Source organism: Malus sylvestris, chromosome 10 (genome assembly GCF_916048215.2).
Source record: "Malus sylvestris chromosome 10, drMalSylv7.2, whole genome shotgun sequence".
Lineage (NCBI taxonomy): Eukaryota > Viridiplantae > Streptophyta > Magnoliopsida > Rosales > Rosaceae > Malus > Malus sylvestris.
In genome coordinates this window covers 39,612,749-39,635,308 of record NC_062269.1, presented here as the reverse complement: position 1 = coordinate 39,635,308, position 22,560 = coordinate 39,612,749, and the positions used below count along the sequence as shown (strand labels likewise).

General features: G+C 39.5%; 3 protein-coding genes and 1 pseudogene across 3 annotated transcripts; 3 read left to right on the top strand and 1 right to left on the bottom strand.

Annotated features, from left to right (window-relative positions):
• The first annotated feature begins 22 nt into the window (after window positions 1–22).
• On the top strand, window positions 23–1,963 carry LOC126587237 (uncharacterized; annotated as a pseudogene).
• Window positions 1,964–5,468: 3,505 nt separating this feature from the next.
• LOC126587234 (disease resistance protein RPV1-like) lies at window positions 5,469–11,316 on the top strand. The gene is made up of 5 exons (XM_050252272.1): window positions 5,469–6,743; window positions 7,986–9,075; window positions 9,203–9,484; window positions 9,605–10,447; window positions 10,522–11,316. The coding sequence occupies exons 1-5, from the start codon at window positions 6,013–6,015 to the stop codon at window positions 11,107–11,109; spliced, it is 3,534 nt and encodes a 1,177-aa protein (XP_050108229.1). The 5' UTR covers window positions 5,469–6,012; the 3' UTR covers window positions 11,110–11,316.
• Window positions 11,317–12,090: 774 nt separating this feature from the next.
• LOC126587236 (uncharacterized) lies at window positions 12,091–14,173 on the top strand. The gene is made up of 5 exons (XM_050252274.1): window positions 12,091–12,292; window positions 12,409–12,623; window positions 13,112–13,279; window positions 13,367–13,602; window positions 13,749–14,173. Exons 1-5 carry the CDS (start codon window positions 12,223–12,225, stop codon window positions 14,029–14,031), a joined length of 972 nt encoding a protein of 323 aa, XP_050108231.1. The 5' UTR covers window positions 12,091–12,222; the 3' UTR covers window positions 14,032–14,173.
• A 668-nt stretch (window positions 14,174–14,841) lies between these two features.
• Window positions 14,842–21,593, bottom strand: LOC126587233 (wings apart-like protein 1). Its single transcript, XM_050252271.1, has 12 exons — window positions 20,766–21,593; window positions 20,069–20,168; window positions 19,536–19,875; window positions 19,056–19,168; window positions 18,221–18,346; window positions 17,939–18,032; window positions 17,140–17,861; window positions 16,469–16,734; window positions 15,777–15,924; window positions 15,568–15,665; window positions 15,406–15,487; window positions 14,842–15,224 (listed from the first exon to the last, which is right to left on the bottom strand). Exons 1-12 carry the CDS (start codon window positions 21,293–21,295, stop codon window positions 15,141–15,143), a joined length of 2,703 nt encoding a protein of 900 aa, XP_050108228.1. The 5' UTR covers window positions 21,296–21,593; the 3' UTR covers window positions 14,842–15,140.
• Between the last annotated feature and the right edge of the window lie 967 nt (window positions 21,594–22,560).

Here is a 22,560-nt window from a genome sequence, read left to right as displayed (position 1 = left end):
TAAAATCTGAAAAGACTCGGTCCGCCGCGATCCATAGTTTTTCCGAAAATGCATTGAAGGACATGGCGTTTTGGGATTACCATTTGCAAGTCCAAACATTGTCTTGTTCGTACACCTTGTCTTGCCTGAAAAACGACCTGAAATGGAGAAAATCCAGCACAAGTACGTAACCGTACAAGGCCTCAAGCTCCACGTCGCCGACATCGGAACAGGTCAGATTATCTTCCTCCCCACTTTCTCGTCCGCACACCATTTATTATTCTTAACATAATCGAACACAAACACAACCGATCGATCCCGTCTTTTTTTATTTTTTTGTTTATCATAGGCTCCAATGTGGTCGTGTTCCTGCACGGTTTCCCGGAAATTTGGTACTCGTGGCGGCTCCAGATGATTGCGGCAGCCAACGTCGGATTCCGGGCCATCGCTCCCGACTACCACGGATACGGACTATCCGACCCGCCTTCCCAATCCGAGAAGACCTCGTACCGTGACCTCGCCAGTGACATCCTTGGAATTCTTGATTCCCTTGCTATCCCGAAGGTACTTGTTAGAAAGAAACCTTGTCTCCGGATTCTTCTCCTTAATTATTAATTCCGATTAATTTGCTTAATTACACAAGTCTTTCTCCCTTTTGTTTTGGTAGAAGTTGAGAGAAACTTACATACAACGAGATGTCATTGTAATGCTTGTCGGCGAATAATTAGTTTGGGATGCGATTGCAATGGCATCTCCAAAATCGCAGCGAATAATTAGTGGAATAAGACTTTGTTGTTGTTGTAATCGGAGTAGGATTCGAAGTATCACTACTCATAAAGCTAGTTGGTAATTGTATTCAAGATTTAAGGCTTTAAAAATTGTATTCAAATTTGCATAGGTTTTCCTAATTGCAAAAGATTTTGGAGTTGGGGTGACGACATTATTTTCCCTTCTGCACGCGGAGAGGGTCTTAGGCGTTGTAACAATGGGAGCACCAATCATGTCACCAGGCCCTCGTAGAATCGATAAATCTCTCCGAGAAGGTCTCTACATTTCAAGATGGCAGGTGTGCATTTACCTTGTTATATGTCATATACCTTTGCAAGCATGATTTGCTTGCGAGTTTTGCAACTAACTGTTACCTCTGTTGCAGGAACCTGGACGAGCAGAGGCTGATTTTGGGCGCCTTGATGTGAAAACAGTTGTTCGTAATGTTTACATCCTTTTCTCCAGAAGCGAAATACCAATAGCTGCAGAAGACCAGGAGATTATGAACCTCGTGGATCCATCTATGACTCTTCCCCCTTGGTTCTTGCAGCATATGGAGCTTTGTATGAGAAATCAGGTTTCGGAACTGCGCTGCAAGTTCCATACAGGTAGTGCAATTGATCAAGTGGTTTATGCTGTCGCATACTCTTTAACTGTTGATGAAAACTAACTAATGTGAAACGATCGCATTTAGCATTCTACCAAGTTGTAACCACATTTAAGGAGTGTTGAACTCTTTTTTACACATTGATAGGGCAATTAGAGACGAGTTCGCTGTATCAGATCCAGTAGTTAAAGCTCCAGCACTTCTTATAAGGGGAGGCAAGGATTATTCGAGCAAATTTCCAGGGATAGAGGTTTACATAAGCAGTGGAAAGGTCAAAGAGTTTGCCCCCAATTTGGAGATTGTATTTCTTCCCGAAGGAACGCATTTTGTTCAAGAACAGTCGCCTGACGAGGTCAATCAGCTGATCCTCACCTTCCTAGTAAAGCACATTTGAAACGCTAATGCTTTGCTTGAAGATTGCCAGAGATGAGTGAGATTTGTCTTGGGAAAAAGATGCATGTGTTGTGAGACTGCCAGTAATGTAGCGACGACGAATCTTATGCAGAAGGCAAACTTTGTAATTCTGTTGTGGCATGTAACGTTTCTCGTTCCATCCTTGGCAATAAGCTAACCTTGTGTCTAATACTGAAACAGCAGCCATCCTCAACATTCATCTCCCAGATATGAACATCTTCGTCCCAACGGCAAAACACTACGAGGCATAACATGCCTCGACTCTCACATATAAACTTGTCAAGGTGTACAGGCAGCTTAACCTCATCAAGTTCTATGAATTTCTCAAAAAATTCACAACCATCACAAGCACTACTAGATTATTGCCGTTGTACGCCAACAGATCCAACGCCATAACGCCACCAATACGCCTGCCCAGTACAACTTTCCTTTGTAAGTAAAACCTGGACGACGAAAGGTGTCATTGCAGTAGACATCGAATTCTGGCAGGGAGGTAGAGCAACCCATTGCCTGGTGTATGGATTGCAAATGATGTAGTAATCTCTCAATGCTTGTTCATCACAAGGCGGAAATCCCCAGTGGTATAAAACTAGTCATTGTACAAGGTTAATACATCCTTCGTCAATCATGTTTTGGATCAATATTGGGGGCTCCAATTCGTCCAACAATGGAGATAATTACATTAAATTCATCTAAACTATGAAAAAAATGATTCAACATTGGGTGCAAAGCATTGAAGCACACAACTCTAACCAATTTGGTGAAATCAAGGTCCTCATAAAGTCAGTGAATTTAAGTTCTTGTACAATTTGAGAATTCCTGCTTATAAACCCAAGCGTTTCGGAATTAATGTTAATGATGCAAAGTGGAGCCCGATCTTAATCCAACTGCGAAAGAGAAAATACAATAATAAAAATTAAATGGTCACCTACAGTTAGATTGAGACAACAAACAGTGTGTGACCATAATCTCGTAGACAGCAGGATCTTGAGAACACTACACTTATTATTGTGACAACAAAAAGAAAAGGCTTAAGCCCCAGTTTGGGGTTGATGTGATTTTAAAAAAAAACTCTTATGAAAAAAAGCTATGAGTGTTTTTGGTGTTTGGTAAACTTAAAAAAAAAAACTTATTTTGGAAGCTGCTGTGAGAATAAGCTGAAATCAAAGGAAAAAGCTGAAGCTGCAATTTGTAGCTTTGGAAAACTGACTTTTTTTCAAAGCACATAGAACTACAGTCCTCCTTTAATGAAAATATCTACTATCAGACTGTTTTTTTTTCCAAAAGCACTTTTACAAAAAAGTTTACCAAACAATCTGCTGATTTATTTCACAGCCGCTTATTCTCACAGCACAACCGTTTATTCTCACAACAGCTTTTTTTCAAAGCACAGCAATACCAAACCAGCCCTAAATGTCAAAATGGTCTCTATGTTTTACCCTATCAGCCAATTTAGTTCATGTGTTTTCAATTTGGCTAATTTGGTCCCTGTGTTTACATTTATTAGTCAATTCAAGACAATCTGTTAAAATTGACATATCCTAAATCACATAGTACTCAGGTGAATCAAACGAAACATCAATTTCTAAAGATAGGCATCGTATTTGCTTAGTGGGTGTACATAAAATTATGTTTTGTCCTCTCACGTGCTTGACACATCTCAATTTTATTAGTCCTTTAATGGAATGTCTTAAATTAGCTAACAGATGTAAACACAGGACCAATTTGGCTAAATTGAAAACACATTATTAACTTGGCTAATATAGTAAAATACAGTGATCATTTTGACATTTAAGCCAAAAGAAAAATACTGGGGAAAACAAAAAGAACAAATGTTAATTACAAGGAAAGCAAGACGTTTTCAGTAAGCTATTATTCTTCATACAAGTGTATGGTCTCTGACCTGCAGTCAGCCCAACACGGCGTGCACCTGAATCCCGACTCCATAAGAGCAGTTCCACCTTGGGCAATAGCCCAGTGGACTGGCTCTCAAACAGGGTCAAAAAGCCCGAGCAATTTGGTCCAGCGTGTGCTAGCGATAAAGCCCGAGCGGGTCAGAGGGAGAGGCCCGGCAGGAGTTGCCAGCTCGAGAGCCTGAAGGGCATGTGACGTAAGGTTGACGTCTAGGCAACATCAGCCACGTGGTGGACGGGAATGGACAGCTCTTCGCGGATGTCGATCTCGACGCCAGTGACGCCGATATCCCGAAGACGGAGGGCAAGCTTCTTGCCGACGCAAGAGGCGACCATAGCGTCTTAGAAGGTTTGGGAGCGAGGGAAGCGGTTAAGATTGGATCTGTAGCGAGCGACGAACTCTTGCTCGGAGGAGGAGGCCATGGCTGTGATTGAGGAGCTGCTGGGGCTCGTCACCTGTGCTGTGATTTTGGGACATGAGAGCACTACGCGGAGGACATGGTGGTTTCCGGACATTGCAATTTGCAGAGCATGATAGAAACAGGGAGAGATGGAACTGGGAACTATTCAATTCTATTCTGTTCAATTCTATTGAGTCACCGCTGGGTGGCATTTGGGTTTCTGTTTTACTTTTCTTAAAATAATTATTTGTGTTATTTTATAAATAAAAAATTATAATTATTTTATTGTATATTTCAGGGCTATTCAGTGTAGGGGTAGAGATGCAAAAAACAATTTATGTTCATTAAAGACAATTATTGTTAATTGGGTAGATTAAATAGTAAATAATCCTGGGGACCTTAGCAACGGTGGAGTTGCTCTAAGCATCGTGGAGTTGGGTAAACAACCATTTTATATCCCCGGTCATTGTAATAACTACAAGTTGTGGTTTAATGAAGTCTGAGAAAAAAGAAACGGCAACGAAGTCATGGAAGATAAGGTCATGATGAATTTTTTTTTCCTCAAATATAACTAATTAAGGTTACTCCAGTTAAAGAAATTTTTTGACTCCATGAAAGTGTTAGATCCTTTTCATTTCAATTTTATCTAACAAACATTGTTTTGTTTCCTTCAAATTTTTAATGAGCAATTCAATGGTGATGAAGTCATGGGTCAACGGGTCATCCATCAACAAGTATTCCCGTGAAACTTCCACAAATGTATCAACAAGGAAACTTCCACCATATACTATGGTGATGGAGTCATGGATCAACGGACCCGTATGCATAAAAAATACATTTTAGGGGATAAGAAAATGGATTCTCAAAGTTACAATGGCTTTGTCATTTGGATAATGGGTTACGCATAGCAACAGAATAGTGTTAAAAAATTATATGCTCATTTCAAGATTCGTGAATTTTATTGTTTGGTTAACTTAAAAGAACAATGAAATTTAAACACGCAATTTATTATTTTAAAACTCTCACTCATAAAAATTTAGAAATAACTCATATTTACATGGAATTTAAACTTGAAAATTGAGGTTCCAAATTCCAAGTTTTTTTTCAACGTGAAAAATTATAAATTTCTATGTTTATGAATTCAAATAAGGGAATTGATTTATGTTAATTTATAGATTATAAATTTTGTCAAAATTTCAAGTTCATTTTCCTTATCCAAACATAATGTTATTACTTCGTTCCAAATTGCTCTCCTTGTTACCTTGTGGCTGTGACCCACCCTTTGATTTTTAATTTAAACAACTAGACCCATTTGGGCCCAGCAGCATGTTTGCAGCAGCCCACGGCCCAAGGGTTTCCTCATGTTCTTTTGCATATTTTCCTTTGTTTTCAAAACCCTAGCCTTCTAACCGTGCCCCCTTCCTCCTCTTTTTCGTTTGTACTTTTTGCAGCCGCTGCTACTTTGGAGCCACAGAGACCACCGAGAGAGAGAGAGAACATCCATTGGAGACAACATCAAGTTTCTTCTGGTCCTCTCCTTGGATATTAACTGCACCCTGAACCCCAATCAAGTTGGAAATGCCGGCCCTCTGCGGCAGAGAGGCGATCCGTTTGCATTCCAACGAAATGCTAGAGAGCATGTGATCGTAGGTTCAATTGGGGTTGCAGCGGTGCTGATTCTGAGATTTCCCTCCCCCACGTGGTCAATTAGAGTTGAAAAAATGGAGAGGTGTAGTGGTAGCTGAAGCTCGGGTCTGCGAATCAATTAGAGCAAAACTTGAGGAGTGGATGAAGCTTCAGCGAAGTGGGTTGCTGCAGGAAGCTATTCTCAAATTGGCAGGCGTGGGTCTGCAGCTGCTCATCCTCTCTGTTTTGTAGCTGGAGTGGGTTGGCTAGCAGCTGAGCTGGTAAAAAAAAAAAAATCAAAGAAATGGATAACTGGCGGAAATTAGTGACGCTGTCAATCATGGTGCTGGTATGTGGTTGCTTAGAGTCCTACCACTTTGCTGTCCTCGTCTTCCTCCTCTTCTCTATCGGCCTTGTCTTTCGCCAAATGAACATCTCGGTCCCCGATGAAGCCTCCTCTTCATCATCCTCCACCTCCTCCTCCTCCTCCTCCTCGTCCATCTCGGTCCCCGATGAAACCTCCTCTTCATCATCCTCCACCTCCTTGTCCTCCTCGTCGTCTGTCTCCTTCTCGAAAGGTTCGCTCTACGATGTGTTCATAAGCTTCAGAGGCGAAGACACACGTAAAGTCTTCACAGGCCACCTCTATGAAGCATTAACAAAGGCCGGAGTCAACGCCTTTATTGACGACGAAGAACTAAAAAGAGGAGAAAATATAACTACCGCCCTAGGGCGGGCAATCCAAGGTTCTAAGATCTCTCTCATCGTCTTCTCAAGACGGTACGCGGACTCCAGCTGGTGCCTCGAGGAGCTGGTTCATATCATGGAGTGTAGAACAACGCTGGGGCAAATAGTTATACCGATATTTTATAAAGTTGATCCTTCGCATGTCAGGAAACAGACCGGTAGTTTTGCGCAATCGTTTCTAAAACATACAGATAAAAAGAAGGTAGCGAGGTGGCGAGCTGCTCTTACTGAAGCTGCAAGTTTGGCTGGTTTTGTTGCAACTTGGGCTGGTTTTGTTCACGATAGCGGGTATCTACTAATTTCTTCTTTTATGCATTCAGGCTTTAACGGACCTCTATTTACTTGGTTTATAGATTGAATAAAACCTATGTTTTTTAGACTAAAATCATGAGTACCGTCAAAATTTAATTTTAGTCCATTGACATTAATCTCATTTATTAATAATATTTAAAGTTTTAATTATTATTTTCATTTCCTTCATCATAATATATTTCGTTTGTAAACATTAGATAAACTAATTTTTGTTATACAATATATCTCGATTCGGTATATTAAATTTAATATAATACATTTTGTTGTATACATTTTAATACACACATTTCAGTACAAACATATCGATACATTAATTCAATATAATACATTTCGCTACTACCATTTCTATGCATACATTTCAATGCACATATTTAAGAACATTAATTTAATATAATACATTTTGGTGTATACAATTTGGTTCATGCATTTTGGTACATACATTTTAGGTACATTTTAGGTACATTAATTGAGTTTTTTAAGTTTAAAGAATGTTGAATAAAATTAATAAATTTAAAAACTTTTTTTTGATAAAAAATAAATTAAAATGTGTATATTAATAAAATCAAATATTTAATGGGATACGTTGAATAAAATAAAAAATAATTAATTTTAATTAAGGACATATCAATTGACTATAATTAATATGTAGTTTAACACTAGGTTTTTATTAAATTTCAATTTTTTTTCAAGGATTAAAGTTAAAAAAACCCCTTAAATCTAAAATATTTTGGGGCATATTTGTAAATATTAGACTTTAATTGCCGTGTCCTAGTTGTGTTCGTGTTTTTATCTTTTGAGATTTTTTATGTTGCTGTGTGGCGTTTCGCCGTATCCGTGTCCGTATCTTTGCAACATAAAATAAAATAAAGGAAAACCTTTCCCTTCTTCGGACCATGTTATGATACAACTGTGAATTCTTAGACCTCTCTTAATAAAATCGTACAATAAAGCTTAAACTGTTAAGGCTACACTAATCACAGCAGGGAAGTCGCCGGCGAATGGCTGCGGAGGGAAGGGGATGCTGCGTTTTGTTTGTTTGTGTTTCTTATTTAAATTATAATTTTAATTGATGTTTACTAAGTTTAAACAAAACATCTTAAAGAAAGTTGTCTTAATTAAACATCTCTAGTCATGATAAATAATTTTGTGTATTAGTTCATTTTAGCCTTGTAGTTGCATAACAATCTTCGTTTTGCTTCTCAACTCGACTATTGCCAGGTCTGAAGCACGGTTTATCAGTGAGATTGCTAGTGAAGTCATTCGGGTGCTGAACAAAACATACTTAGACGTAGCACCTTACCAAGTCGGAATAGATTCTCGAGTGCAAGATATCAGTAAATATGTAGTCGTCGGAGATTCAAATGATGTTCGCGTAATTGGAATTTCGGGCATGGGTGGAATAGGAAAAACAACGATTGCTAAAGCTGTTTATAACAAATTTTATGACAAGTTTGAACGTAAAAGTTTCCTTGAAAAAGTGAGGGAAAAGGCAGTAGAAAAATTGCAAAAACAACTACTTTCAGATATCTTGCAAACGACCAAGACAAAGGTAAACAGTGTTGCTGCAGGGACCGCCTTGGTAGGGGAAAGATTTCGACGCTTAAAGGTACTCGTCATATTTGATGATGTAGACGATGTGAAGCAGCTACGGGAATTAGCTGGAAATCGCCACTCTTTTGGCCCGGGGAGCAGAATTATCATCACAACAAGAAACGAACATATGCTACAAGAATTTGCAGTTGATAAGACATATCCAGCGAAAGGAATGGAACAAGAAGAAGCTCTTGAGCTCCTAAGTTGGCATGCTTTCGAAAGTAAGCGTTGTCCTAGTGAATATCTTGAGCTGGCAAGAAAAGTTGTTGATTACTGTGGAGGACTGCCATTGGCTCTTCAAGTTTTAGGTTCTACCCTGTTCAAAAGAAGCATAGGAGTGTGGAAAAGTACATTGGATAAACTGGACAAAATTCCTCCTGAAAAAATTCATGAACAACTGAAAATAAGCTACGACGGACTAAATGATGATTACGAGAGGGAGATATTCCGTGATATATCTTGTTTCTTTATTGGGATGGACAAGACTGATGTCATGCAAATCTTGGATGGTTGTGGCTTTTCTGCAACGGCAGGAATCGAGGTCCTCCATGAACGGTGCCTTGTAACTGTTAATAGAAAAAACAAGCTAATGATGCATGATTTGCTTCGGGACATGGGCAGAGAAATCGTGCGTGCAGAAAATCCTAAGTATCCTGAAAAACGGAGTAGGGTGTGGCGTCCTGAAGATGTAAAAGCTTTATTGATAGACAATTCTGTAAGTACTTTACCGATCGAACTTTATGTTAAATGCGTAAGGAATAGAAGAGAAGCATATATGTGTAAGCAATCGAACTTTTTTGCATTCAAAACCTTCTCATATTAGAGCCTGTTTCGGTTAGCAGGGAACTCAAGAAATTGAAGGACTATCTTTGAATTTGCCGAGTCTTGATGAAGAGACTAGTTTCAGCACCGAGGCATTTACAAATATGAAGAGACTCAGATTGCTCCAACTCAAGTACATTCAGCTCATAGGAGGATATCAATGCCTTTCCAAAAAATTAAAATGGTTGTGCTGGCGTGGATTCCCTCTAAAGTTCATACCAAAAGACTTGTGTCAACCAAATATAGTTGCTATTGACATGAGATATAGCAGCCTCAGACAAGTTCTTTGTGAGGAATCCGGAGTAAGTACCAAGTAACCTCAACCAAATTAATATTTTTTTTCCTTCTGGTACTGTGCAAAACATCATGCTCTCTTTATCTTCTTTTTGGATTTTGATTTTTAATTTGGTTTTGTCTAACAGTTGCTTTACAAGTTGAAGATTCTAAATCTCAGCCATTCCCATGACCTAACACGATCGCCGGACTTTTCAAAACTCCCAAATCTTGAGAAATTGATACTCAAAGGTTGTAAGAGATTGTCTAATGTTCACGAATCGATTGGAGATCTGAAGAGTCTTGCTTTGGTAAATTTGGAAGGCTGCGAAATGCTTAAGGAACTCCCCAGGACTTTTTATAAGTTGAAATCTGCTAAAATTCTTGTTCTTAAAGGTTGTTCAAGATTCAAAAACTTGTCTGAGGACTTGGGAAAAATGTCATCCTTGACAACCCTTGTTGCAGATGAGACGGCCATAACAGAAGTACCATCTTCCATCGGACTACTGGAGAAGCTTGAGTCCTTATCTCTGCGTAACATGAGGTCGTCTTTGAAGTTACCACCTTCGTTAATGGGCATGCACGCATTAAGAGAATTAGATCTTAGTGGCGGCAATTTAAAGGAAATTCCTAACGATATCAGCAGTCTATCTTCTTTGGTATCATTACTTCTGGACCGCAATGGTTTCCATAGCCTTCCAAGCTTCAGTAGCCTCTCCAGGCTTCAAAGACTAAGCTTGAATGGTTGCGAAGACCTGGTTGAAATCACTGATGATTTACCACCAAATTTGAGTCTCTTGAGTATGAATGACTGCACAGCACTAGAAAGAATGGCAAATTTATCAGGATGGCCGAGAGTTGTGGCTCTGGATGGTTCCTCCAATCTCATTGAGTTTCAGGGCTTGGACAGGGCGTTAAACACGGGTATGATACTTGGCATGCGAGCGCACAATAGAATCTCTGAATTCCTATTCAAGGATAGCACACTACAGGTTCTCTCTCTCTCTCTCTCTCTCTCTCTCTCAATGCCATGTACCTTATACAAATCTTGTTGAACATGCTATAGGGATGGACTGGTACTGGATATATTTATCTTCGAGCAAATCATATTCCGACTTGGTTCAATAATGTCAACAAGAAGGGTGACCGAGTCTGTTTTCAATTGCCTCATGAAATCGGTTATAATTTAAAAGCGTTGGCTGTGTGCTTCTCTTGTCGTCCTTATGAGTTGAACTCTCCTTTGACATATTCCATTTCTGTTATCAATCATACCAAGTGCACTTGCATTCATGCCGATGTATCCGATTTCTACCCGCCTGCTCGCTTGGAAGAATACCTTTGGATGGGACATTTCTCAAACAAAGACTTCAAATTGGAGGGCGGCGACTCCGTCCATGTTATTGTACAAGCCCGAGACACTGAGACTGGGTTCATCAGGGTGGAGAAAACAGGGGTACGTCTGGTATCTGACAAACGTATTAACTTCAGCTTTTCGTCTATTGATTACGGTTCCATCCCTTATGGTGAGGCCATCAACGAATTTTCTATCAATGATGATGATGATCATGCCGATCATGAAGATGACGATGTTGATGATCATGCCGATCATAATGATGGTGACGACAAGGACGACGCTGACGATCATTTATCATAGACCATTAGAGATTGAGGTTTGATGCCAGTATTTGTCCGAGTACAGAGACGGATCAGCTTTCACTTAGTGTGGTTATATTATTTCTTTAAAAATGCGTTCACTTAGTGTGGTTAATACCTTTTTATTTTCAACTGTTGCGGTGGTGGTCAGTACATTTTTAAGTTTTGGTCGAATAGAAATTGTATGAACTTATGACTTATTATCGAAGCAAGTGTAATTGTAGCTTTAACTTCCAAGTAATCTAAAGCTTTTACCTTTGAAGACCAGCACCACCTGTTCAGTTTGTTGGTGGAGATGGTGTCTATATTGCCTCTGTGGCTGTTCTTCGGGCTCGAGCGCATTTCAGAGAAGCCCTCTTCTTCCCTTGTAGTCGCTAACTGTAAGTGTCAGTGCATGCCTCCACCCGTCATTCTCTGGGACTCTGACGCCAGCTGCAGCTTCCAGAGCCGGTGCAGTAGCTGCCATACCAGCCCGTACTGCTCCCACCACTGCTGTCCCGTTACTTTCTATATCTGCCAAGGCTCCATCAGCCTCCGCAATTGCCTCTGCCTCCCCTTTTTGTTCCCCGGACTTTGACACATAGTATCATCTGCTTCACAGTTGCGGCTGAGTAGACAAATGAGTTCGGTTTCCCTGATGAACTCGTTCTTCCTGCAGCCTCCAATAGCAAATTTTCAAACTCTGCCATTATCTGCTGTCCCTTCCTGTATGTTTTAATCTCCGCAAATTACAGCAAAACTCGCTTAAAACCCAAAAGGGTATTTAGTATTCACCCGTTTTAATCCTTAAATTTCCGGTACTCGAACAAAAAAAGGACAATATTAAATCAAATTAATATGTCACCTGAAAACGTTAACTGACTGGTATCTTCTCAGGTGATCATAAACTCGCTGAGTCAACTCGGTCTGCTGAGCTCGAGATCAGGGTATGTCAGTCTTGTGCGAGAAAAGCAGCCGCTTTTTTTAGTTTTTCAGATACTGCGTGAAAGCGACATGTCGTTTTGGATAAACAGTCAACGTCAACTGACTGGTATTTTCTCTTTCATTAATTTGCAAGTCCAAGCATTGTCTTGTCTTGTTCGTACACACTGTCTTGTCTGAAAAACCACCTGAAATGGAGCAAATCCGGCACAAGTACATAACCGTACAAGGCCTCAAGCTCCACGTCACCGACATCGGAACGGGTCAGATTATCTTCCTCCCCACTTCCTCTCGCGCACACCAGTTATTATTTTTAATAAAATCGAACACAAACGCAATCGATCGATCGCCGTCTTCTTTTTCTTTTTGTTTATCATAGGCTCCAATGTGGTCGTGTTCCTGCACGGTTTCCCGGAAATTTGGTACTCGTGGCGGCACCAGATGATTGCGGTAGCCGACGCCGGCTTCCGGGCCATCGCTCCCGACTACCGCGGATACGGACTATCCGACCCGCCTCCCCAATCCGAGAAGACCTCGTACCGTGACCTCGCCAGTGACATCCTTGGAATTCTTGATTTCCTTGCTATTCCCAAGGTACTTGTTTGAAAGAATCCTTGTCTCCGGATTCTTCTCCCTAATTATTAATTCCGATTAATTTGCTTAATTACACAAGTCTTTCTCCCTTTTGTTTTGGTAGAAGTTAAAACAAACTTACGTACAACGAGATGTCATTGTTATGCATGTCGGCAAATAATTAGTTTCGAATGCGATTGCTGTGGCATCTCCAAAATATTTCTTGTCATTAGTACTAATTTGTTCAAAAGAAAGTCAATTCATTGTTAATGGATTCTTTTTTTTTCTTTTTAAATTTAGTAATTGAAGGGAGCACATGTGAAAGAATAGGATTAAAAACGAGATTATCTAAGGTAAAATAAGAGTGGCTGCAATTGAAGATAAGATGTAAGAAAATCGCAATTGAAGATAAGATGAGAGAAAATCAGTTAAAGTGAATTTGCATAAGAGCTAGTTGGCAACTGTATTCAAGATTTAAGGCTCTAAAAATTGTATTCAAATATGCATAGGTTTTCCTAATTGCAAAAGATTTTGGAGTTGGGGTGGCGACATTATTTTCCCTTCTGCACGCGGAGAGGGTCTTAGGCGTTGTAACAATGGGAGCGCCAATCATGCCACCAGGCCCTCGTAGAATCGATAAATCTCTCCGAGAAGGTCTCTACATTTCAAGATGGCAGGTGTGCATTTACCTTGTTATATGTTCTATACTTTTGCAAGCATGATTTGCTTGCGAGTTTTGCAACTAACTGTTACCTCTGTTGCAGGAACCTGGACGGGCAGAGGCTGATTTTGGGCGCCTTGATGCGAAAACAGTTGTTCGTAATGTTTACATCCTGTTCTCCAGAAGCGAAATACCAATAGCTGCAGAAGACCAGGAGATTATGGACCTCGTGGATCCATCTACGCCTCTTCCCCCTTGGTTCAGTGAGCAAGATCTTGCAGCATATGGAGCTTTGTATGAGAAATCAGGTTTCCGAACTGCGCTGCAAGTTCCATACAGGTAATGCAGTTGATCAAGTGGTTTATGCTGCCACATACTCTTTAACTGTTGATGAAAACTAACTAATGTGAAACGATCGCACCTAGCATTCTACCAAGCTGTAACCACATTTAAGGACTGTTGAACTCTTTTTTACACATTGATAGGGCAATTAGAGACGAGTTTGCTGTATCAGATCCAGTAGTTAAAGCTCCGGCACTTCTTATAAGGGGAGGCAAGGATTATTCGAACAAATTTCCAGGGATAGAGGATTACATAAACAGTGGAAAGGTCAAAGAGTTTGCCCCTAATTCAGAGATTGTATTTCTTCCCCAAGGAACGCATTTTGTTCAAGAACAGTTGCCTGACGAGGTCAATCAGCTGATCCTCACCTTCCTCCGAAAGCACATTTGGAACACTGATGCTTTGCTTGAAGATGGCCAGAGATGAAATCTTATGCAGAAGGCAAACTTTGTAATTCTCTTGCGGCTTGTAATGTTTCTCGTTCCATCCTTATAAACCCAACTCGGAGAATTGAAGCACACAACTCTAGCCAATTTGGTTAAATTAAGGTCCACATAAAGTCACTGAATTTAAGTTCTTCTACAATTTGAGAAGTCCTACTTATAAACCCAAGCGTTTCGGAATTAACGTTAACGATGCAAAGTGGAGCCGATCTTAATCCAGCTGCGAAAGAGAAAATACAATAATAAAAATTAAATGGCCACCTACAATTAGATTGAGACCACAAATGGTGAGTGACCATAATTTTCGTAGACTGCAGGATTTAGAGATCATTATACTTATTATTGGGACGACAAAAAGAAAAAGCTTAAATGTCAAAATGATATCTGTGTTTTACCCTATTGGCTAATTTAGTCCTTATATTTTCAATTTGGCCAATTTGGTCCATGTGTTTACATCTGTTACCAAATTCAAGACAATCTATTAAAAGACAATTAAAATTGACATGTCCTAAATCACATAATACTCAAGTGAATCGAACGAAATATGAATTTCTAAAGATAGGCACCGTATTATGTTTTTGTCCTCTTACGTGCTTGACATATGTCAATTTTACCCGTCCTTTAATGCAATGTCTTGAATTGGGAATTGGCTAACAGATGTAAAAACAAGGACCAATTTGGCCAAATTGAAAACACAGAAACTAAATTGGTTGACAGAGTAAACCACAATGACCATTTTGACATTTAAGCCAAAAGAAAAAATAATGGGCAAAACACAAGGAGTAAATGTTAATTACAAGGAAAGCAAGACATTTTCATTAAGCTATTATTCTTCGTATACAAGTGTATGGTCTCTGACCTACTTAAAAATGGTGGGACAAGAAAAAAAGACAGAGACAAAAGAATAGCGTGACAGAGGGTAGGAAAACCAAAACCTAAAAAAAATACAAAGCAAACAGGCCTGCCTGCAGTCAGCTCAACACGGCGTGCACCTGAATCCAGGCTCGATGAGCGTCGTGGAGATGGGTAAACAACCATTTTTCTAAAAGGAAAGCCAAATCTGTACAGGATTCTCGTCCATCTCTCAAGCTCTCACCGTATCCTACATGATTCAATTACTTCGCTCACAGCTTTATGAGTCTCGGGCGATATCATGTTTAGCGTCAAATGGAATGCCTGAGGAAGAAATCATAGATATATATAATCACATAAGAGCAACTATAACTTTCCGTCAGTTAACAAACTACGTGCACCAATTTTTTGATGTTTCAATTCTAGCATAACTTGGCATCGACAAATTTCGTTCTGTTAAGCTCTAACATCATATATATCATGGTTTAGAACTTAATACACATACCACAAATCTGTCCAACACAGGTACTAGGATAGCCAGGTTGCGGTCTGGGAGACAGTCAGAAATTGCATCGCGTATGCTCTTACTGAGGACAGCAAACAAATTCAGATGAGAATACGCACAACGATGTGCTTGATAAACAGGAAAGAGAGCAAACAAACCTACCTCTCAGTTGAAAGAAACGCTAGAAGCAGGGCAGAATAAGCTTCTACTATCATTTTCTCCGCTTCCTGTTCTCCTTGTAAGACAGCTGCCTCATCAGTCTGAAGGCGAAGTGGTAAAATCATTAGGAGGCAGGCACTTGTGTTTTCAAGAAATCACAACTTAAACAACAAAACTGAAATTTCCATAGTCAACAAGAACATGTCACTCACTGGTAAAACCATTTCTTCTCCACCTCCCTCGCCTGCACCTTGGTTGGCTAGAAAGATAGAGCAGATTAGCAGAATTAGATCCTTGCGACTCTCCTCTTTAAACCCTTCCGAACTAGGTAAGTGAACACTAGCTGCTGCAAGACGCGATCTGGATGAAAAGCAAGTTTCTTAAATTTACGAGCATGACAGTCCTAATGCGGCAGAATGATTTATAAAGAATTGGAAACTAAGACTAGTTAATCCACAGCACAAGCACTACGATTACAATATAGCAACTTTCACTGACTAAATTTTTTTTTGTATCTACAAGTTGTTTAATGGGAGCAGTCCCTTCCATAATCCTGCCATTATTTCCACACAGATGTAAACAAAAATATTGGACAAATTCTTGTACAGACCCCTCACCCTATCTATACAATTATTCAAAACTGGCCTAACAGTAATGTATTCATGCATATTATTCCAGATACTTTAAAAGGAGCATCTCTGATACACCAAATTAAGAAGCAATTTGGACTCTATAAGAATAGAATGTGGAAGACATTTTCCCTCTCTCAACGATACCACTTCATTGGAACCAACTGTGGTAACTTGTTCTCTTGATTGAACTATAAATTGAGCTAAAAAATGGAGGTCGGTTGTTAAAATGAGAATGTATAAACAGATGGACAAAAAATGAGATGGAAAGTAACCTGTTTTGGCCATCTTTCTCCACTAAGTTCACAAGCAGGCCTAAAATAGCAACAAGAAAGTCCAGCTCTTGATCAGTGAGACGTTTATCATTCTGATGGTCAAGTTCAATGCTGGAAGTATTCTCACTTCTCTCGCTGAAGGGAGACGATAATGAGTTGAAAGATGGAAAGTGGTTGGCAATCAAGGAAGACAAGGTTTCCAGTCCTCCATAGGCAGCAATTTGCTGACACCCAACAGGATTATCATTTGCTAAGTTCATCAGAACCTGCCAAGAAAAACTTTTATGAGTCCGCACAGTTTAATGGCTTTTTCTGTGTTCCAACACACTGCATGGATGATGGGATTTTGATTCATCGAAAAGGCGGTCTTCCATTAATATGAGTAGCCAAAATCATCAAACAGCTGATGAGTATTAATAAACACAAAAGTTACACTGGAAAAATAACTGAACAAGTCATAGTTGAGAGCTGATAGTAGACCATAATAACAGTAAACAGTAACTAATGAATCTAAAAATAAACCCTGCATCTGATCAAGAGACCAAAAAACGACTACATTGTACACCAGTAACACCACCGCCCCATCCTCAACTGCATAGATTTTGACAGGGAGAGCCACAAAAGTTCAATGTGATGTGAAAAAGGTTTAATATAGTGGACTGCAGAATTACCTTGACAGCAGTAAGAAGGCAGTCAGCTACAAGACTGGAACCTTCTCTGCTAACAGCACCTGAACAGGTTGTCTCTTGTGTCTGATGGTTTTCTCCATTACTTGATGCTTCTTGGCTCATAATAAGCTGCAATTGACAAATGTCATCAATTTCTCTGTATGCTGTCGCATTCTCTTGCGAAAGAGAGAACTTTTTCTTGCCAGATAACTTGTCCCACTTAGAAGGTTTATAATCATCTTCATCAAATGCAAAAGGATCTTGACTCTCCTGTGAAAGATCAGTTTTGGAGTCTTGGGAAGTATAGGATCTCTGACTGAGATCAGCAACCATCCTGGAATCTTCGCTAAATGCGAAAGGATCTTGACTCTCTTCTGAAAGATCAATTTTGGAGTCGTCAAAGTTAGAGGATCGCCGTCTGAGACCAGCATTCTTCGTGGTAAGATTGCTAAATTTACTGATTCTGCTGCTTACATGGCTTGATAAACCATTGAAAGAACCATTTCTAGAAGAATTGAGTCTTGTCTTCAATGAATAAGCATCAGCCATGGAGGTGCTGGTAGTTTCCGAACTGGATATAGTATACACCGAGCAAGGCGTTGACATTAACTGATTGCTCTGACATATATCAGATCTCTTCTTAGAAACATGTTCAACCCCATTAGAGAGACTATAAGACCTTTCGCCATTAGAGGAAGATGAGGAACTTTCCTGTAGATAAAGACCTAGAAAACAATGCCATTAATTATCAGAAAGCCAAAAAGATTAAGAATCAAACGTAACTCCAAAAACTAATAGTTACCTGATAGAATATTGATGGCACTTATAACAAGTTCTGTAAAAGACATAGGAATTGCCATGGGATCCAACTTCCTTTTCATTTCTAGCAAATGGCTCTGTTTAGAAAACATGGATGTGGAGATTTATTACCCCTTTCAATAGTTAACAATAATCCAACATCATAATGCAGTATGATTTTTACAAACTAAAAAGGAGAAGAAAAGCGTGAGAGAGATAGAGAGACAGACAGACCAACGGACAGAGGAGGGAGGGACAGAGAGGGAGTAAATCACAGTAAAAATACCTGATTCTCTTTACTTAGGAATGTCGCATTTTCCATGATCTTCAAACATTTCAAAAGAAGAACCAGGCTCCGCACCATGTCGATTTCCTTTTCCCAAATAGAATGTGAGCTATCTTTTAGCCAACCCTGCATATTAGTTTCTCGTGCTTAAAAAGGCAATTTCCCCAATAACAATTGAGTACCATATAGACCCCAGGTCTCAAATGAAAAACCAACAAAGTATATAAGGAAATAGTTATATTGTGAGTCGTGACTATGGTTCGTTACCAACTTATCACAACTCAACATTCATGATGTGCATGTAATAAAGAAATAAAATAAAGTGTGGTGATATCCACATATCTCTTTTTATGTTCCACACACTCCTCTCAATTTCCGGCCATCAGATGGAATGAATTGAAGAAGATCAAATGACAGAATTTAACAGGGTTGTGTGGGAGGTAAAAAAGGGATGTATGGATAGCACCACCATAAACAAATTGTTCAAAAGCAGAGATAAATTCCATAAATTCATGATTGAGAAGTGATACTGTTAGCATGCAAAACCACTCATGTTACTCCAAGAAGAAAATCAGGAACTACAATGAACAATAAAGAAGATGATGCTATCAAATAGATAACTGCCCAATTATTACTATAATGTGTAGCCAGTGTTGCTCATAAACTAAAGAAGCATATAGGTGAAGAAACAGAAGAAACTTGTGAACCTAGATACAAGTAAGGCTGCCCACTATCATTTTGGTTCTTTACCATGGCATGCATTATGTTTTCACAGAATGTAAGTTCTGATATGATGAAACAGACAATGAGATCAAACAAACATACAGGTTCACACCTCCATATTGGAATGGCAACCCATGGTCACCTCAAATACAGCATCAAGACCTCCAAGCTCTCGTAATTTTTCCTTAAAGTTGCACCCCGACTTCCGTACTGCACCAGTGGTTTCTGAAAGTGCGGGCGAATTGACAAACAAAACAATCAGGAATAAATAAAAGGAGGAAAATGAAAAATAATAAGGATGTAAAACAAAACAAAACATGATAGTTACCCACTCATCCCAACCCAGGTTTAAAGAAGAAATATTTGAAAATCTATTGCATATTCATCAGAACATTGTAAATTATAATGCACAGTGGATGTTTTAACCCAAATGAAACAGTTCAAGCAACTATGTGATGTCCTACATTGTGCATATCTCATGCCTAAATTAAACATAAAATACAATCTTATGAATGCTTGAGATCCTGACTAAATTAAACATAGCAATGTGCATCATAACCAAAAAACCATCAGCTTCAACACAGAAACAGACCTTCAAGAGAAATAGTAGATAAGCAAGCTTTCTCAATAGTCAGCAAAGCTATCCATTTTGGGCATAACTCCGGCTTTTCCATTCCTCCATCATCCGCACAACTGGGCTTCAAGTCCTTGCAACCTACAAGAATTTCTTGAACTTTGGAAAAGATAGCGGCAGAGCTGGAGTCCAATCTTTTTGTCGTACACTGAGAGATGTCAGCACCGATACGCAATGCTAGAAGCTTACGTCCAATTTTTGGTACTTTATCTTCAGTGGTGTTTGAGACAATTGGTTTGCAAAACCTAATCAAAAAATTAATACAGTTCGGTGATTCCAGAAGATGATCATCCTGACCCTGCAATAGTGAAAGATGACAATCCCTTAGGTTTACTACTAAGAAAATAAAATAAACTCAATTGTATGTACTCTTGAAAAATCACAGACTCACAGCAGACATGAGTCGTGCACAAGAAAACTTCATGAAAGGTACTTATAATGATAAAAACTTCAAGTTAGAATCATCACTTTTCGAATACTAAATGACTTACATCACTTGTCAAAACATAGAAAATAGTTGCAGCAGCCAGATTGCTGGGTGAATCATCAAAGCTGAGACCCATTATAGCCTCTATTATTGTTTTTGCCATCCTGAAACGAAGGGACTACCAATCAATTTATAACCCATAAAACAACGCACAACAATTTTGATAGAAACAAGGAGTAAGCAAAAACTTGATAAACAACAATATCGTAGGCAATCAATACACAGTGTCACAATATTGGGAATAAATGGGCCCCAACGAAGATGCAAATACACTTGATAATTTGAAATGAAAAATTAGCAGTCAAATCAAATTTTCTATTGTACTATCATGTAACCTCGGATACATTCAACACAGCTAGGCATCCACATACCAGTAAACAAAATTCGAATAAAAACCATGCATCTCTAACCACAGATCTCCAAAACCTCAATGTAAAGTTGTAAACTCGAAATGCAATCAAGGTTTACTTAAAATACACACCACCACACTCTCCAAATCCACATACCTATCAAGAACTACTTATAATTCCAAAACCTCACATACCCAAAATTCAAATATCCATGAGAAAAAAAGGACTTAAAACTAACATTTCCAATTCCCCACCAAGAAATTCTTGATATTTCACAAAACCCCATTTCAAAAATTGGATTTTTATATCCAAGAACCAATGAAGAAGTAGTTTAAAGTCGGCCTAACTTACCCCTGAGTCCTGAGAAGCCGCCTCTGCTGCGCCGTCCCACAAATAGACAGCAATGAGAGCAAGCTAGCCCTTCTGATCCGAACCGGCTGACCCTTCCGGAGCCCATCCAAAGCGAAATTGACCTCGTCCACGTGCTCCATCATCTCTCCAAACTCCTGGGCCTCCATCAAAGTCGAAGTCGCAAGAATTGACGGCGGCAGTGGCGGCCTGTAGGAGTTCTTTCCCACCACCTCCTTCCGAGTCTTGGCTTTCTTGGAACGCCCCGCGACGACGCCGTCCAGCGGAAAGCGCTTCAAGGAGTCGTCCTTGGTGACGTAGGGGTCCGAATCGAAATGGGCCCACCCGGAAGACGAGTCCTCCTGAGACGAGAAATTGAAAGGGTCGCTGCTTTCTTGCGGCTGCGACAGGGAAAATCCGAAGGGGTCGCTGCCGACATCGTCGTCGTCGTGAACGGCGTCGTTTATCTCTGTGTCGGAATAAGTACTGGGAATGCCCCCTCCCTTGCGACGGCCGTACGTTCTCACGATCATCTTGGTAAACGGCGGCGTTTTGGGTTTGGCTGGGTTCCTTCCTCTGCGTTATCGGTTCGGGATGGGCATGTCTGAACAGAAATGGAAGGGTTTTGTTCTGGGGGATTCAAGATTTGAAATTGAAGGGCAAAATTGGAAAATCGCAGGCCTGGAAGACTGTACTTCACAGCTGCTGAAGAAGGAGATCTTGTGCCAAAATTGAGGAGAGAGAAACTGGGTCGCGGAGGAGAGAGAAAGAGAGAGAGACTGGGGTTTTAGGTTTGGCTGTCGATTTGATTTGGTTTTGGTTTTCAAACGCTTGGGCTGCCCTTGTTTGTGAAATTCTGTGCCCTTTTCCTCTCCTTTGTCCAATCACGTTTTTCTTGATTATATCTAATTAAGGGTACTTTCGTCATTTAACATATTTTGGGATTTAAATCAAATCATAACAATGGAATAGAAGTGATGGCTAAGAGGAAATCCAGCTTTGGGTTTAACCGTGTGGACAGGGAACTAAACCAACCCAATCCCCTCCCAAACTAGCTCCAGCCCATTCAGGTAATTGCGCTTAAGGGGGAGCATGTGGGAGAGGGCAGGAGTCCAAGCCCGAGCGTTTGAGGGGAATTAATGCAAGGCTGACGTTAGACACGTTATAAAATTTTTTACGTCAAGCAAGTGCATAACACGCGCGTGTCGGGGCACGTGTCCTACGCGTTTTCAGATGTTGGGACCCGCATGTCAACCCCACGCAGTTACCTTTGAATCTAGACCGTTGATTTCCAGATCAACGGTCCATGTTTTTAGGCTTTAAAAATTAAAAAAAAAATGAAAAAAAAAACAAAAATGTTATGGTGGGCCACGTGTCACATTATGGATTGTTGGATTTCAATTTTTTTTGTAATCCAACAATCCAAATTAATTAAGTTAATAAACTTTAAAAAAAAATTAAAGTTCCAAAAAGTTTTTTTAAAAAATTAAAAAATTAAAAAAAAAATTTCTATAAATACCTTATCATTTACTCCCACTTTACACCACATTTCAATATTTTCAACGATTCTAAACAATTAAGAGTATGCCACGCGATGTAATTGGTTAAAAAATTTATCATAATCTATCTACAAAAATTTTACTTTCGGATAATGACACACGGGGTGACGAGATTGGTTAAAAATCTTATTTGAAATTTAAAATTATTTTTTATTATTTTATAAAATAAAAAATACTAATATTTTATTGCCTATTATCATGGCTATTCAGTTTAGGGGTGGAGATGCAAAAGGCAATTA

What these genes read in the sequence shown, in the direction of transcription:
- LOC126587234 (XM_050252272.1), top strand. Translation starts at nt 6,013, where the DNA reads ATGGATAACTGGCGGAAATTAGTGACGCTGTCAATCATGGTGCTGGTA. An exon ending in GGTTTTGTTCACGATAGCGG is followed by an intron (nt 6,744 to 7,985) that starts GTATCTACTAAT and finishes GACTATTGCCAG; the next exon opens with GTCTGAAGCACGGTTTATCA. An exon ending in CTTTATTGATAGACAATTCT is followed by an intron (nt 9,076 to 9,202) that starts GTAAGTACTTTA and finishes TTCGGTTAGCAG; the next exon opens with GGAACTCAAGAAATTGAAGG.
- LOC126587236 (XM_050252274.1), top strand. Translation starts at nt 12,223, where the DNA reads ATGGAGCAAATCCGGCACAAGTACATAACCGTACAAGGCCTCAAGCTC. An exon ending in CGTCACCGACATCGGAACGG is followed by an intron (nt 12,293 to 12,408) that starts GTCAGATTATCT and finishes TGTTTATCATAG; the next exon opens with GCTCCAATGTGGTCGTGTTC. An exon ending in ATTTCCTTGCTATTCCCAAG is followed by an intron (nt 12,624 to 13,111) that starts GTACTTGTTTGA and finishes AAATATGCATAG; the next exon opens with GTTTTCCTAATTGCAAAAGA.
- LOC126587233 (XM_050252271.1), bottom strand. Translation starts at nt 21,295, where the DNA reads ATGATCGTGAGAACGTACGGCCGTCGCAAGGGAGGGGGCATTCCCAGT. An exon ending in TGCCATCAATATTCTATCAG is followed by an intron (nt 17,862 to 17,938) that starts GTAACTATTAGT and finishes ATTGTTTTCTAG; the next exon opens with GTCTTTATCTACAGGAAAGT. An exon ending in GCCTTCTTACTGCTGTCAAG is followed by an intron (nt 16,735 to 17,139) that starts GTAATTCTGCAG and finishes TTTTCTTGGCAG; the next exon opens with GTTCTGATGAACTTAGCAAA.